Source organism: Chiroxiphia lanceolata, chromosome 11 (genome assembly GCF_009829145.1).
Source record: "Chiroxiphia lanceolata isolate bChiLan1 chromosome 11, bChiLan1.pri, whole genome shotgun sequence".
NCBI classification, from domain to species: Eukaryota; Metazoa; Chordata; class Aves; order Passeriformes; family Pipridae; genus Chiroxiphia; species Chiroxiphia lanceolata.
This window is the reverse complement of record NC_045647.1, coordinates 14,426,125-14,443,475: the sequence shown is the minus strand read 5'-3', so window position 1 is coordinate 14,443,475 and position 17,351 is coordinate 14,426,125. Positions and strand designations below refer to the sequence as shown.

The window sequence follows — 17,351 nt, the reverse complement described above, 5'->3', positions numbered from 1 at the left end:
GAACAAATAGCACAAGAATGTATCTGTTGTTGCCAGTGCACAACTCCCTGTGGAATCAGTTCTCTAAGCCTTATATAGACAAGAAGAAAACCTTCCTTTGAAATCAGTGCAAGCCTGTGAAAGTCAATGAAAGTTGTTTGTATGAGTTCAAGGGCACAGTTTATCCCTCTAGAAATGAGTAATTATCATGTATTGAATTTTTTAGGGCTTAGCTTCTGGAATTATGTTTAAGATTATAATCTTTTAAATGGATCATTGCATTCAAATGCAGTAGATTTTGTTGCTCTGACACCTGCAGCTGTGCAAAATATTTTAAACATTTTAGTATAAGGTTTTAGATATGCTCTCTTAACTTTTAATAGAATTGGTATAGTTCACTTAAAATCGTCTGTCTTTGCATGGCGTGCTTCGTAATTGTTATTGTATTGTTTTGTAGAAAAGAGAGTCTGGAAAATAAAAAAACTGAGAAGTCAGAAGCTGACCAAAAGAAGCCCAAGGATAGTAAGGTGTTTATTTTAAAAATTGTGTCTTTTCTCAGAAGCAGTTTTACTAATTTTGCTAGGGAGTACTTTTCAAGACTGCTGTGCATTGTGCAATTTCTTTTATGAACCCACTATCCCTACATTTTTTCCAGGCAAAGGAAACTTAGTTCTGATGCTTTGCATCCTCACAGTATCTCTTAATTTAGAAAACCCTCTTGGTTTCAGTATATCCTGAGAAGGGAATCTCTTTTAGAACAAAATAGTTAATGTTAGAAAAATGTGATGTCATTTTAGGATTCCCGTAGGTATTTTGCTTGATAAATCCAATAAGATAAGTGAACGATAAACTCTTTAGTAGAATGTTCTAGTATTCTTGGTAACTTTATTCAAAGCCTGTTGGTTGTGTCCTCTACACAGCTAAAAAAAATGTGGATACTATAGAAAAATAATTTTTGAAAAATATGTAATAAACTGTCAGCTCTCCGCTCTTTTCAGTTACCCTGTTTCAGAAAACTGAGACTTAGGGATCACTTCTCTGACTTCAGAGGCTTATTTGGTTTGCTTTCTGTTGAACTTTATACTCCAAGCTATATTCAAATTTATTTTTCTTCTTGTACATCCCTTTCGTTACTTCAGGTGACAATTGGTGAATATGGAGAAGGAGAGGAGGAGGATAAAGATCCCTATCCACCCTGTGATGTACCAGGTATGTGAATACTAGCTAGAACACAAGCACATTTAAGTTTGTTTGCTAAAATATCCTAAACTTGGTCTTGCTGAGCATTGAATCAAATCCTTTGAAGTTGGTGAAGTTGTGCTCTGTTATCAGTGGATAAGTGGACCTGTAAGCTGCTAAGTATTATCTTTTCCTGCAGCTTCCTAGACAGCACAAACATCATATGAGAGTTAATACTGTGAGCCTCAAGACTGTTGTGGTAACACTATCTGGATGTGGGAGCGAATTCTAAACTTCTCTAAAACATTTGGCAGAAAAGGGACATTCCAGGGCTCATGATGTTTGGTCAGTTTTCTTCCAGTCCAGTGACCACACTTATCTAAAAATCAGCTCTGCCTGATGATCTGGATGCCTGCTACAGAAATCTGCCCTAAATTTTGAGCCCACAGTGCTCCAGTGCACAGAGCTCAGCACCCCCACAGCACAGCTCAGGCATGGGCTGACAGTCAGGGGATTTTTATAGCCATGCTATGAATATATATGTATTTCCTATAAGCTGTGTATATTTTAATACAAGCTATGCTTTTGTATTGTTATGAACAAAACCTCAATAATTTATAGTTTATAATAAAAGAAGTGTTTAATTTAAAGTAGGTGAAGATGAAGAAGATGAGGAGGATGAACCAGAGGTGCCAGCAGGCCCACGCCCCCGTAGGATATCAGAACTAAACATGAAAGAGAAGATCACACCAATCCCTGAAGGGAGTGCCTTCTTCATTTTCAGCAGCACCAATCCGTAAATAAGATTTTGAAAAATACTCATTTAGTGCATTAGGGTTGAACAGTGAAGCAACAGAACCTCCTTCCAAGGAGGTTAGGAATAGAAATCTAGTATCTTCAACAGAACAGAGTTTGGCTTCTCTCCTAAAATTTTCATAATTATTTAGCAAATGAAAAGAATTTGAAAAATATATTAGTTTTCTTCCCACTGTTGAAGATAATAGCATTTTGTACATATAGTGTGAAGTCTGCACATGTCTGGAAAGTGCCCTTTAATGTATAGTATTTATTTGCTATATAAAAAAAATACTACTATATAAATAAATACTACAATACATTATATACAATCTTAATTATCTCTACCATGACAGTTAGTCACTGGATATAAAAGCTATGATATAAGGTCTGAGCATCTTCTGCATGAAATAGAATTTCTTGTAGCCCTAGTAAGCTTTTTGGAGCAATATAGGCAAGAAGAAGAGACAACAGAAAAAGAGAAAAGGAAGAGAAAGGATGTATACATTCATCTTAGGTAACAGCATTTCCCAGATTCAAACAAACACCAAAGATAAAGACAAATTATTTAAAAAATCAAGAACAATAATAGTTGGATTTTGGAGGGAATTGGGATCTTTCACCTCTCAGTCTAACTCCAGATCATTTGAAGTTCTACACTGCTGAGAAAGCAAACTTGACTAATCAGTAAAATTCATTACTAATTTTTGGATGGAAGTGAACAAGTGAATTTAATTCAGTTTCTGCAGACTGAACATAGCTGGGGCATTTATAGATGGCATTTTTATGAGCAGTCTTAGAAATGAGTTTAAGAGTTACTTGGCATGGGAGAATGCTGTCTCCTCAGTGGTAGAGGTCATCACAAGTTTAAAAGATGTTGTGATCATCAAGATACAATGTTTTAGGTTTGTGTCTTACTCATTGCATGCATTGTCTGAAGCTCTTCAGAATTTGCTAACAAAGTGGAAAGAGAGCTCTTCAAACTAGTAATTTTAAGAACACATATGCTGACTGCAAAAATATTAGGTTTATTGAACATATCAAATTGCTTTTGGCTTCAACTAACACTCCATATTCTCAAACCACAATGGCCAACTTGCTTAAATAAGGTACACTGTACTCCAATTATCTACTTAGTAACAGGAGAACAAATTTTTCCTGAGAACCTTCTGATTCTTCAGCAGAATTTAGACAACTTCAGTGTTAGTCAGTTATGAACCTGATCTGCCTTTTTGTCAGTTTAATCCCAGATCTCCTCTACCAAGGTGCTCAGCAGTCTTTGTGATAACTCTGGGCTCAGTGACTCTGAGCATATGTGCAGTTACACTTCATGTCATGTGCCTGAAACCTCATGGCTTTGGAGTCTTCAACACCCACTTACCCTGTAATTCTGTGAGAAAATCTTCACAGAGATTCTGATTTCAGTTGTCTTTAAGTAGCACAGTGAGATCTGCAGCCTAAGCCATGTCTCACAAGATGAGTAATTTTGACAGCTTTGGTAGGAATCAAATCAAACAGGGCATCTGAACTGACCTATTGTCTAGTGTTGGTCCTTTTGACGTGGTCTCTGTACATGTGCAGTGGTACAAACACTGGAACTTGCAGTGGAATTCATAACCCAATGAAAACCAACCCCTCTCAGATTCCTTTGACAAAGTTCATTTTCACTACAGGTGAATTGGCTTTTGAATTTATTTCCATTCTTAGAAATCTGACCAATAGCTTCCACATTTTCACTGCTTTTTGCTGCTGGTTGTTGTTCTGTTACTGTTGGCAGAGTAACAGAAAACATTTTGTACATTAACCATCTGCTGAATTCTATGTGCACACATGGTTTATTTTTGTATCTGTTCTTTAGAATTCGAGTGGGATGCCACAGACTTATCAATCATCACATCTTTACCAATCTCATCCTTGTCTTCATCATGCTGAGCAGTGTTTCCCTGGCAGCAGAAGATCCAATTCGCAGCCACTCTTTTCGAAATAATGTAAGTCCCTCATTTTTGTGTCTGAAGATAAATATACCCTCACAGGATAATAATTCTTTGGGACTGGTGCCTAGTTTTTAATTTTCATGTTAAGAAGCATTCCTTTTTCAAGCCATACATTTATATTCTTTTTGCATTAAAAAACACAAATCTTTAAAGTCAATTAACTTTATGGATGGAACATCATCAGTATTAGAAGTGTTTATTATTTACATCATATATTTCCTTTGGCTGTTGTTTAGTAGGATATATGTTCAAGCTGAGTGTAATATCTGTAATTTTTATATTTTTTCATACTTTGCAGCTGGAGTACCTGATGTGCATTTCCTGAATCATTCTTAGTACCTGTTAGTGTTTGTCACTGATTTAGAAATGCCAGTTAAAATTATCACTGTTTATCACATGTTGGGAATAGATTCTGAACTGTCCTCTCTTCTCCTTCACTGACTCTATGATATGGTCCTGGGGCACTTAGAGTAACACTCTGTAGTGAATGCATGGATTCATAACTATATTACCTCTTCTTTCAAAGGAACTGGTGTGGCCTCACTAAGGGGTTTGAGTACCCCCACGTCAGACTCAAAGATCCTTGGGTTCATGATTGGCCATATCAGAAACTAAACAAGTGACACCTTTATCTAAACTCACATTGAAGAGGAGGATCAGAGCATGCCCAGCTCTTGCCTTGATTCAGAGACAAATGTCATTTCAACGTATACACCAACCTGTACATTTAGAAGTGTTTCTGCATCTTTTTTTTAGATATATTTGTAGAAGCAAAATACTTGTAAAATTAACTTCATAATTGTCTCTGTTACTCAATAAAATTGTAGTTTATGTGCTGAGTAAACATCTGTAGAGATTGCCATGGAGTTAGAGAAACTCTGCCACCTCTTACAGGAAAGGCAGGGCTGCCGTGTCTGTAAAGGTTGTATCTCTCTAGTTCTTGCTGGTGTAGATGTCGCCTCTTTTGGCTGTTGGCATTCTCTGAACACTTTTTCAGTAACTTTAGTAAAAAAGAAAAAGCTGAATCTTTCTTCAGAGATAAAAGGAGGCCAAAGCACAAATACACTCTGCATGCACTATTCAGCAGAGCTGTGTACTTCCCATATCTATAGAACTGAACCAGTGTAACCTGATGAATTAATCACACCAATGGTTAAGAAAAAGGGAGCTAGTGGGGAATACTGAAATTACTGTTAGAGAAATGACTTCAAGAGCTGATAATTATTTTCAGAACTAAAGGAGCACTGGGAAAATGTAAGTGGTAACTGAAAGGGTTGTTCCTGTTTGGGACACAGACAAAACGTGTGAGGGATTTCAGGAAGGCATTGCCCTCTTGTTGTAAGTATTCTCACATGCCCCAGACCTGCATATTTTTCTTTTTGCTACCTTGAGTGTTCATATTCCTTCCACCAGCCAACTCAGCAATGGAATGAAAGTTTACAAACTGGAATGCCTTTAAATATTTTATTTTAACTCTAGAATGAATTGGTTACTGATTAATCTTTGTTGAATTGTTTTATTATTTGCATATTTTTTCAGCCACAGCAAACTGCAGAAGGATGGGATCTTCAGTGGAATATGGGGAAAAATTATTTCCTTTCATTTCATCTAACATTAATAGGGTTTTTTGTGTGTGCTGTTTCTTTATTTTATTTCTCCTTTCCATTTTGTTCCTTGTTGAACCATGGGCAACATGTTTCTGTGCACAACTGTTTGCTAGTTGGATTGCTGGATCCTTGAAACTAAACTCTTCCCCTACTGCAGTGCAGGTTGATGTTTAAATTGTGTGCTGGTGATATGACCACTTTGAGAGGGTGAAATCTGGATTGTACTGAAATGTGTGTTCAGGTGGCTGTTGACAGCAGGGAGGTCAATGCCACATCCACAATCCTCTTAGAAGTTTGCATATCACTGTGCAACTGTTGTGGAGTCTTTTAAATTTGCTACACGTAAATCACTGCTGTATCTTTCAAGCTCAAGGAAAAAGGGCTGTAGCAATGATTTTAAGTAATTTTGTTGTTTTTTAGTTTGCTTTGAGCCTATACAGGAACAATATAATGTAGCAAAATGTGAAATGATATGCAGTCTAGAAGTATCCACTGAAGTTTTGTGATACAATACTTTGGTAAAAAAACCCAGATGTTATCAATACGTATTTGTTCTTTGTATAAGATTCTGTATCTCTGCTAAAGGCTGAAGAAAGTATCTGTGAAAGGTGATGGATGAAAGTCTGAATTGAAAATGTTGATATTGGGTCATGTCAATTCGTTAGGGGTGAAATCTAATACCCAAGCACAGTGGTGTCTGTTAAATTTTTAAGCAAATAAAAATGGTTGCAAAATAGCTGGAATTTTAAACTACTTTGTCTAAATTCTCCATCTATTGACTTAGGTTAATTCTGGTGTTGTTGTGCATGTGGTCTAAATTGTAAAAATTTATTAATAGATGGATTTCTTACTGTGGCACGTGTTATACCTTGCAGATACTTGGTTACTTTGACTATGCTTTCACAGCCATCTTTACTGTTGAAATCCTGTTAAAGGTAATGCATTGTTAATTGATCCTTGTTAGCTCAAAAGCAGCTTTAGCAATAATGTTTGTAACTTTTTGTTTACCTTCCAGATCCTAGGGTATGCAGATTATGTCTTCACTAGTATGTTTACATTTGAGATCATTTTGAAGGTAACAGGTTTTTAAAGGAAGCTTGTTTAAAAGGATTTTCCTTGTGTGTCACCTGCCAAGAAAAGGCACTTGAAGTGTTCTTCGCCTTTTCTCTAAGCGATCAAAGCTAAACTCTTTTTAAACTAGAGGATTTTTTTATTTGACAGTTCCTCATAGTTTTGATTGGTCATTTTTTTTACCATTGGGTGCATGAAGAAGCTGATTTTTTACCATTACATCAGTTTAATAATTCATTTTTTACCCTTTTTAAACTTACAGTTGTCAGAAAAGGGAAAAATAATTCACTGCGCATGAGCTTTTCCTTCTCCTTGCTCTGGCATTTCCAAAAGAGATAATCAGTCTTATAAGGAGGGAGCATGTAATTTCTCATTTCTTTTGCTGAACTATATCCACAGAGCTAAAATAGTAGATAACTATTTTCTTGCAATGGGACTTGCAAGATATCTTGCATTTATCTATCTATACACTAAGATACTTTGCATTTATCTTGGGCATACATTTAAATACACAGACAGGCATAAATATGCTTGCTTAAATGTATTACCCATGCATGAGCCAAAAGTTGGCATTTTAATGTATAGTTTGTGTACTGATTGTTAAGAATATCCATTGGGGTTACTCACATTTTTGATGTACGAGACTTACTCTGGCAAAGAAGCCGTTGAACTGAGGATTGTGTTAACAATGTAACAAAATGCTGAATGAGGAATTAAAATTTTTTGTTGGAAATTGGCAAAATATTCTCTCAGAGATTTACTCATGATTCGTAAACATTTCATGCTGTGCTTATTCACTGTGGGGTTTTGTTTGAGTAACCCTGATTCATACACTTAAAAATTGCTGGCACACTAAGAATCTGTACATAAACTTTGCATTTCCAGTTGAGGATTAAGCTTAACAAAATCTCTTCTCCCAGCTTTTGCTCATATTGCTGTGCATACTCTTCACAATGCGATTTGATTAATACTAATTGATGCAATATTTGGGCTGTTTACAAGATAAGCTGTACTGTAAGTGATAGACTATTTTTATGCTTGTGAATTCTCTCCCAGAGTTATGTTTATCCCCTTATTTCTCATTTTCAGCAGTGAGGAGCTTGCTATAGAATTGATTATTCTTATAACTTTTGTAGCATGCTGAAATAAATACCCAGTTTTTTTGCTGCTAGAGAAAGGCCAAACTAAAGGAGAGGACGAAGAGCTGAAAAAAGCTGTAGAATTAGATCAGACTTGTTCTTGACTCTGAATTTGAGGAGCCATAAAAAAATACACTACCACTATTTCTGTGGCAGAAGAGAGTCAGTAAACTTGCACAAGCTCTGAGCAGCAAGTTCTCCAGCTTCTGCAGTTCCATTTGTGTTACTCTAGGAGACAGAAGAATTATAAAGTGTGGCATAATGAGGCATAACTGGATGTGTTAAGAAAAGCAACGTTCCTGCTGACTGCAAAAGACTTTGGCACGGAGCAACTTAAGAGTTATCCAAGGGAAGCAGGAAGCTCTAGAGCTTGGGCTGCTGAAATCTGGCACTGCAAAACATTACAAGGAAACAAGAAGCCACATCATAGCCAAACATGTTGATGCTTCTGACTCCACTTTCTCCAGGAAGCTCTGCCCGCAGTACATTCTTATGTAAAGGAAAATAAATTGTACCGTAAAAATGTAATGGACAGCCAGGCCATGACACACATACACAGACAGTGCCTGCTTTACTAACATGTCTCAGACACTGGCTTTGCTTGCTTGTGGCTGGAGCCCTCCATGTCCTCTGGGCTGGGTTTTGCGCTGTGCTTCTCACAGTATCCAAGTCATACAGGAGCTGCGTGTGTTCTGCGAGGAGAAAATTCAAGGCTGGACCTCCTGTAACAGTAGTATTCCATGATTTCCAGGCAAAAAGTATATGAAACTGAAATTAAGATAACTAGAGGCGGTGTTATCAGCTGCAGTGGAGAAACTTGTAAATGTCCAAAACCGAACACTAAAACAGAGTAACTCTCAGCATGTGGGGGGGCTCCCTGTGCTCTCACTGCTCTGCAGACACGAGGATTTCCACATTACATGGTGTTGAGTATATGAACGAGTATATGAATAACAGAAGAGTTGCAACATCAGTTTAGAAGCATTTAAGAATTCTCTTATGACCTGAAATCCAGTTTACCATCCTGTTTGGAGTGCTTGGGAAAGGTGAAAATATCAAAGCAAGGGTCAGGTTAGGGGCTTGTGCTTTTAACCTGCCCTGCTGTGCTAATCCCACATCATTTAAACTTGCTATAGGGAGTTCTAGTCAAATGCTTCCACTGGGATTTTTGGTGACTGAAGTATGAGTCTCCCTATGAAGTTGGGGAGATATATGCTTCTCCTGTACTTTTAGGTCAATAATTGACTTTATTTTTGTGGGAGTCATTACATGAAACATTGTGTGCTGCTAACTGATAACATTACTACAGTGTAAATAAGTAGTTGTAGATGGATGTAAGTCTGATATTCAGGGTTAGTTCAGTGTTTAACTCCCACTGATTTTTATAAGTTTACTCTGTACAGGTGTAAGTGAAAGAGCTAGGAATTTAATGGAAATTTTATAATATAGTTGTGTTATCTCTCATGTCATGGCATAGGTTAGAGCTTTAGCATTTTTACTCTTCTACCTTGGAGGAACATTTAGTATTTTGATATGACAAAAGAAGGCTCAACATGAGAATAAGGAGAGGAAGGTTAAAAAAAAAATGCCTGTTTCCTTTACAGAGGTATAGATTTTACTGACAGTGATGGTTTGTCATGCACAAGACCTGCAAATTCCTGCACACCAAGTAGTGATGCATTTGACTGAGATGCCTATTGCCTGTAGCTCTGTTATATGTTGTGGAACAATCTTGAAAGCTGTAGTAATCTGCTGTGAGGGGAAATGAAATAAAATCTTTTTATTACACCATGAAAAATAGAACGGAATAGAAAGTACAGGGTTTAAAATCACAATCAAGGTCAGATATTCTCTAGCTGGCAGTGAGTTTTCTTACCTGTGCAAAACAATGAGCAGCTAAGTATTCAGTTGTTTTTTTCTGAGGCTGAAGAAATTAGAATCCACGTGCCTGAGCTGACTGCTAGGTATTTTTCAGAGGTATCCTTATTTTTGTTACGAGTTTTTAGTTTCAGTGTTTCAGTCTTAACCTGTAACTATGGAAAGACCTATGAAATAGTCTATTCAGCTGGTGATTCTGTGCTTCTAATGGCTTAACTAGATTCCTCTGTGCATTTTTTGACTGGTACTTACTTGCAGTTGTGGTAAGGGTCTAATCTGTAGATTAGGAACCAAATTCAGCTTTGAGATACCCAAGAACATAATACAGAACAGTTTACGAGTTGTTTCAGGTTATTCCAAGACACCAACTCATGATCCTAACATGTTTCCCATGAGTCAAAGGTAAATAGCCATGTAATGCTGCCTTAGGGCAACCTTGTCTTGGTTCTGTACCACATTTGACTCTCAGGTGTTTACTGGACCCCACAGGCCCCACGGGCTGCATAGAACCCATATGCCACATAAGCCCCATAGACACCATGGGCCCTATAGGCAGTACTTTTTCAGCTCCTTCAATTCTCAGGGTAATATGAACGATTAGGAGTCAGAATCTGGACCCTACAGTTTAGTAAGCATGGCAATTCTATGGGTTTTTTGGTAGTAATTTTTTTAACAAAGGCCAAATCAATTCAGTGTAATCACCTCAGCCTTATTGGTTCTTGCACAAAATAAAACATTTGTTTACATCAGAAACAATTAACATACTTGTTGGTGTTGCTTGAGCAGAATTTTTGTGATTTAAATGAAAGATTTAATGTATGTAGTAGGATTGTTCTGTATCTCAATTACTTTTAGAAAGTGAGATAGTATTGTATGCATTCACACTCTAGGCAAGTGTCTTGTAAACAGCCTAAATGTGAATTTGAATAAGCTGAAATATAGACTAAGTGTGTAACAATTCTATTTTTAGATGACAGCTTTTGGAGCATTCCTTCATAAAGGGTCCTTCTGCAGGAATTATTTTAATTTGCTGGATTTGCTGGTTGTGGGTGTTTCTCTGGTATCATTTGGTATTCAGTAAGTACTATACTTATAATGTGAATGATTTATTTTTACTTCGGGGTTTATACTGAAATCAGAGTTTCAGCTCCTTTTGTTCCCTCACGGTGTGTGGGTGTGCAGCGTCAGTATTTAGGGTTGGGACTGGCAAGAGATACTGCTTTATATGGAGAGTGTTGTAATTCACTACTAATAAGGGTTGGAAATAAATTACTACTTCCCACTATTAACAAGAGATCAAGGAAGAGCACTGTGGCACTGCATTGTATAGCAAGTATTACCTGGAGCTTCAGGAGGTTTATGTGCCTTTTCTTGTGCTATTGCCACATCTGCAATTTAGTTTTATGAGCTTGATCTTTCAGTATAGACCTACAGGGGTATGTAACTAGACGGTATTGGAAGAGTGGGAGAACCTACACCTTAACCAGGACTGTAAGTGGTAGTGAAGAGACTTCTTCATTTTGTTTGGGTCAGAGTAAACATAATAAAAGAATGTAAAGGTGCTTAGTGGTTCACTGAGCTGTCCTTCCTCTTTCAAAATCATCTGTGAAACCCTTTGTGACTTGGAAAAGGGCAAAGGTGGGTGTCAGGCAACTGGTCCCCACTTTGAACTCTGCTGGTACCAGAACACCTATTGCACAAGCTTTCAGTTTCACAGCATGTTCTTCAAAAGGCTGCCCACTATTAGTGCCTAGTCCTAGCAGGCTAGTGCAGTCCTAGCCTCTTAAAGAGAACGTAAATGATTTTAGATCTTTTGATCTCCACCTGGTTCGAAATTAAGGCGTTCATTGATTTGCAGGATTTATACGTGTCTTCAAAAGAGCTTGTCAACAATGAAAAATACTTTGGGGACTATTTTGCTCCGTTATAGTGTCAGACAAGCTTCTGTGTTCTTAATTCCGAAGTTGCTCCAGAAATAAAAATGATTCTTATGATATTTATGAGATTGATACTATTTTCTAGTGTTTACATAAAAGATCAATAAAGACTAAAAAGTCTTATATATATATATTGAATTTTTTTTTTAAATTTCATGTTTAAGGAAGTTGCAAGAAAAGTTATTCTTGGTAATACAATCAAGTACCTTAAAAGTAACAGAATAACTCTTTTTTTCCCCCTAGATCAAGTGCTATCTCAGTCGTGAAGATCCTCAGAGTTTTAAGAGTATTGAGGCCTCTAAGGGCAATAAACAGAGCAAAAGGACTTAAGGTGTTTATTCTTTTAAGTTATATTTCCGTTGGTCTGATTCTCTACTCTGCTTCAGGTTGAAAATTCTTGCACAAGAAAAATTGTCTACAGAAGTTCAGAGAGCAAGGACATAAATCAGTTCCTGATTCTTAAACATATCTGATCTTAAACAACCTGAGTTCTGCCCACAGTTACAGAAGGTTGTATGTGGAGGAACTGCCACTGAGACCAGATTTTGACTAATGAATCAATATGTCAGTGCAGTATTTTAATTGTTTATCCATAGTGTTTATGTAATTTTTAGTCAGTTGATGTTGATGGGTTTATGTCAACAGATTTTGCAAACAAATCTAGAAAACAAGTCTAATTGCAGTATTAGATATAATATTGACAACACAAAAATAGTAATTTTAAAAAATAGTACAAAACCAGATTTTATGGTTTGTATACTGTGAAAAATTGAATTAAATTATTTTTCTTTCTTTCATTCCAGCATGTTGTTCAATGTGTCTTTGTGGCTATCAGAACTATTGGTAATATCATGATAGTTACAACTCTACTGCAGTTCATGTTTGCTTGTATTGGGGTGCAGCTGTTCAAGGTAAGAAGACACTCAGAATTTACACTTCATCAAGAAAAGCAAAGCTGAGTTGAATTCTTAGTTACTTGCTGCTGGAACTGGGTGGTCCCAATTCTGAACTAATCGTAGTATAAGTGTGTGTATTTTGCATATTCTGCATTTTGTCACTGCTTTTTGTTTTTATATGTAGGGAAAATTCTACAAGTGCACTGATGAGGCAAAACAGAATCCTGAGGAATGCCGGTGAGAAGATCTTTGGTCTAAGAATGTGACACATTATATTCTGAATAACTTAAATTGTATATGGGTAGGCATGTGTCAGGCCATTTAGGTTTGTGTAAATTGGGATTGTCATCTTAAATCCACCAGAAAACACAGGTTAGCAAGGAAATAAAACAAGCATAAGGAGGGAATAAAAGAAGCAGTTTTGAGGAGTGCATTGAGTAACTCTGAGGTTAATTTAATATTTCGCTAATGACAGTTTCTTTCCCACAGAGGGATATACATCGTTTATAAAGATGGAGATGTCGATAATCCAATGGTCAAAGAGAGGGTCTGGCAAAATAGTGATTTCAACTTTGATAATGTTCTCTCTGCTATGATGGCCCTTTTCACAGTATCCACCTTTGAAGGGTGGCCAGCGTGAGTGGATTCTCCATGTTTTCAAAGCATTGTTAAGATGGTTGCATTTTCCAGAACAGTTTGCTATCATTTACCAGGCATCTTTTGGCAAAAAAGCAGTTCTAAGTAATGGTATAGAAAGTTATTAAGGGAGGAAGTAAAAAATTATTATCCTGAATCTGTGCACTTTTACTGTATTTTAGGAAAAGTAAGAAAAGGTGAACTTTTTTATTCTGTTTGATTACCAATCTTCCAGTTACTTTTGCTGTAATGAGCTACTCCTCAGCTCTAATGGAAGGAATAATTTCAGATGTTTATCCATTGATGCCCTTTAAGTAGTGATAATTTGGAAATTTAAGGCCTTTGAGTAAAACTTTTGCTAAAAATTCAGGCAGTAGTACACTGCATAGAGAAACCCAGGAAGAGCAAACTGCCACTCATCATTTCCCTAAGTGAGAAGAGTCTTAGAGAATAGCTTTATAGGGGGGAAATAATTAAAAACTACCACCGTCTGGTCATTACCCTGATTCTTTCAGACAAGGTAGTATGCCAATGTGTGCTGTGATTCTTCTGGTTTCAATATTATTGCAAGCACTGTCAGTATCTAGGAAAAGCAGACCATTTCTGAAACCTGTCCCCTGAGTCTGCATATTTTACTGTTTTCTCATTTCAATGATAATGAACATAAAATTATGTTTGTTTTTCAGGCTGCTGTACAAAGCCATTGATTCCAATGGCGAGAACGTAGGACCTGTGTACAACTATAGAGTGGAGATCTCAATTTTTTTCATCATCTATATCATCATTATTGCTTTCTTTATGATGAACATATTTGTTGGTTTTGTGATTGTCACATTTCAAGAACAGGGAGAACAGGAGTACAAGAACTGTGAGCTGGACAAAAATCAGGTTAAAATAAATAATGAACTCTTAACTTTTGAAAATATCCTTTTTTATTTATGCATGAAGAGCTTACTTTCTGCTTTGGGTCAGAAGAGGGCACCAAACACATATCTTAGTATTTGTTAATTTGATTTTTTTCACTGTCAGCTGGGTATTGAGGTTATTATATGTTTCTCTTTCCATAAGCCCAACTTATCATTCTTTTTGTTGTGAAAGGTGTTCGATTAAGCTTGTTATCTTCTTGATGTCTTACTTTTTGGTGCCACATTAAGAAGAATACAGCACTTGACAGGTTATCCATAGGCATATGGATAGGATTTACAATAAGAACTGGAACACAGATTTTGTGTTCTGAATAGTTTGAAAGTGTTCGAAGTTCAAAATGTTCTACTTCCCACCCTCATTTATTTAGAAATCCATGTGGGATATTCAGATTAAAATGACAAAATCTGTCCCCTTTTATTGTTTAATCCTTTGACTGAGAAACTCCTCAGTCACCAGTCACAACTTGTCAGGTATTCTTGGCCAACTGTAACACACTTCATTTAAACAAAGCCAAGCATGAAACTTTAGCCAGGATTAGCCAGGATTCATTGTGCACCATCACTCAGGTTCTGTGAGCATTCCCTGAGGGACAAGGGGAAGGCCCAGCCTACATGGAGATTATGAGAATGAATCCATGATGTTCCTGCATATGTCACATGATTTTGCTGGGCAGTTTAATTGAACTACTGGGAATAACATTTCCCCAGTATTTGTTTTGCTGACCTCAAGGGTTTTGTGCTGAGCAGTCACATTGGTGGTTGAAAACGGAGTAAAGACAACACATGACTTACAGGTGACTTAATAGTCATGTTCTTAACAGTCATGCTTTGTACTATACATATACAGACATATAGGTGATAGTATATTACTGTGTGCTACTGCACTGTAAAAAGGCAAAACACTTGAGAATTTCCATGAGCATTGTTTGATTCTTTGCATGTGGCTGAGTAGTGTCTATGGTTAGATAGAGTTGTAAACACCAAGCGAGGATTGGGAAGCTACTTGGTTACTTTATTAACACTTAATAATAAAAAACCCTACATCAAGTAGTTTGTTTTTGAGAGTTTTATTTTAATAATTGTACCACCAGTTGATTACCTGTTAGGTAATTAGTTGATTACCTGTTAGGTACCTGTTTAAAGTCTGACAATTTTTGATGTATTTGCTTTACAGCGTCAGTGTGTAGAATATGCCTTGAAGGCACGTCCTCTCCGTAGATATATTCCAAAAAACCCTTACCAGTACAAGTTCTGGTATGTGGTGAATTCTACTGGATTTGAATACATCATGTTTGTCCTCATCATGCTGAACACCCTTTGCTTGGCTATGCAGGTAGGAAAACCAGAAGCTCTCTTGAAGCAGTTGGCATAAATTGCAGGGAAGGATATGGGCGGTATAATGCCTTTAATTTATTGCAATTTGTATTTTTTTGTGAAGTGAAACTTTAAAAAATGCACTTTTGATCATAGTGCTTTTCTAGTTGTCTCTTTCTTTCCCTGGGTATTTCAGATTTTGATAAGAAAAAGAATGGTTTGAATTCAGTTCACAAAACCATTCTGCTTTTCTCTGTAAACTTGCTTACACTGTACCCCTGTGACTAACATACTTGAGGTTTTCTAAGCAAGTGCCACAAGGCTGTGTATTGTTAAAGTCTTGCATATAAAGCTTGGAAAAACTAGAAAGCAGTCTAATACTCCTTTTTTGAAGGAGCAGTTTTCCTCTGAAAACCATCTCTCTGGAGATTCCCTTAGGATGTTGAGGAATGTCCGTTTTGTTCTGCTCAGTGCCTAAACAGAATAAACAATTCCATACTTGACCAGAGATATTCAGCTAATCTTGCATGTTTATAGGTGTGCTTCCTAAATTTCACTAGAAAATATGTTCCTGTGCTGCATTTTTGCCAATTCTGTCTTATGCTGCCTTTCTTTCACTTAATATTTTAAAGCCTTTACTTCTGTAAGTATTTTATTTTTCATTCACAGCACTATGGACAGTCTAAGCTCTTTAATGATGCGATGGACATTATGAATATGGTTTTCACAGGAGTGTTCACCGTTGAAATGGTTTTGAAACTGATTGCATTCAAACCCAAGGTAAGTTTAAGATATGCTTTAATTAGGTCATCACCACAGGAATTAAATATAATGTTTCACACTAGCTGTGCATTACTCAAAGAACAGAAAGAACAAACATTTTCCCACATTTATCTATCAGTGAAATCATAATAGAAATGTAACACCAGGAAATGAAATGCAGATACCAGAAAATAATCTCACAAAATGGTTAATGAGATCTGGATTATTCTGAGGTAATGAAAATGTCCCTTTCTAAATTAGATCAATCATTTCCTGTTACAAGCATTACCACATCTCCTGTTCTGGGTTCTACATTCATTACTTTACACTAATTTAATCTCCAGTAAAGACCTGTATGTTATGCTATATTTCCTATTCTAAAATGCAAAATTATTTCTTTACTTTATAAAATACAACTAAGTATTACAAACATACACATAAGTAATTTGCATATTCAATAGCCTTTTGGGATTTTTATATTTTCAGTTATATATATACACAATATTTGGTAGAAGGCCCCACACTGAGTAGTTGATTCCTTGCCTTAAAGGGACACTGTCAATATGATTGATGCAGACACATTTTCAAAAGTAGATTTGCAAGAGAAACTGATAACTATAATTACTAACAGAAAAAAAAAGATAAAATTTTCCTGTGGCAGCTAATGCAGTCCTTTTGTTCAGTTCTCATACTGCCTTTATGGAGTGCAAAAGTTAGTGATGAAAAACTAAACTAAATTTTTTTTCAGTACAACGAAATCAATGTTTATTCTGGGCTTATATCTATGTAAATAAGTCGAGTGTGTTCACTTGCTACACATGGAATTTGAAAAAAACCAGACGTGCCATTTGAAGTTTACTGATCTCACCATCTGAGGCTGGTACTTTTCATTTTCCATTGCCCTTCTTTTAAAGTGACCAGGATATCTGCATCTGGAGCTGGCTGTGACCTGTGCCCCTCCCTGGTGTGAAGCAGTGCCCTGGGTGGCTGTGGGCTCTGGGGGCAGTCCTGTTCTTGCTTTAACCCACCAGCTCACATGCTTTTACAGCACAGCTCAGCGTGGAGTAGGTGTATAACCACTGTTCAGCTTTTCAAAACCATTTGTTCAGCTTGCATTTAGTATTGGGCTCAGCCGTGGAGCCTGAGCTACTTGATTTAAAGTGAGCTCGTGTTTGCCTGCAGAAGTGAACAAATTATCCATCACTTGAGATCTGATGTTGAGATGTGAACTGTGGAGT

General features: G+C 36.7%; 1 protein-coding gene across 12 annotated transcripts in view; it reads left to right on the top strand.

Moving 5' to 3' along the window:
• Positions 1–17,351, top strand: part of CACNA1D (calcium voltage-gated channel subunit alpha1 D) — a 173,017-nt gene that overhangs the window by 107,448 nt on the left and 48,218 nt on the right. For 11 of the 12 annotated variants that reach the window (XM_032699215.1, XM_032699213.1, XM_032699216.1 and 8 more), the window contains exons 17-29: positions 437–506; positions 1,119–1,188; positions 1,810–1,954; positions 3,812–3,941; positions 6,430–6,489; positions 10,613–10,719; positions 11,823–11,910; positions 12,383–12,490; positions 12,660–12,712; positions 12,965–13,111; positions 13,798–13,999; positions 15,212–15,370; positions 16,021–16,131. In XM_032699215.1, the coding sequence (XP_032555106.1) occupies positions 437–506; positions 1,119–1,188; positions 1,810–1,954; positions 3,812–3,941; positions 6,430–6,489; positions 10,613–10,719; positions 11,823–11,910; positions 12,383–12,490; positions 12,660–12,712; positions 12,965–13,111; positions 13,798–13,999; positions 15,212–15,370; positions 16,021–16,131 (1,450 nt within the window). The remainder of the gene's footprint in view (positions 1–436; positions 507–1,118; positions 1,189–1,809; positions 1,955–3,811; positions 3,942–6,429; positions 6,490–10,612; positions 10,720–11,822; positions 11,911–12,382; positions 12,491–12,659; positions 12,713–12,964; positions 13,112–13,797; positions 14,000–15,211; positions 15,371–16,020; positions 16,132–17,351) is intronic. The other variant, XM_032699209.1, reaches the window with a different exon arrangement.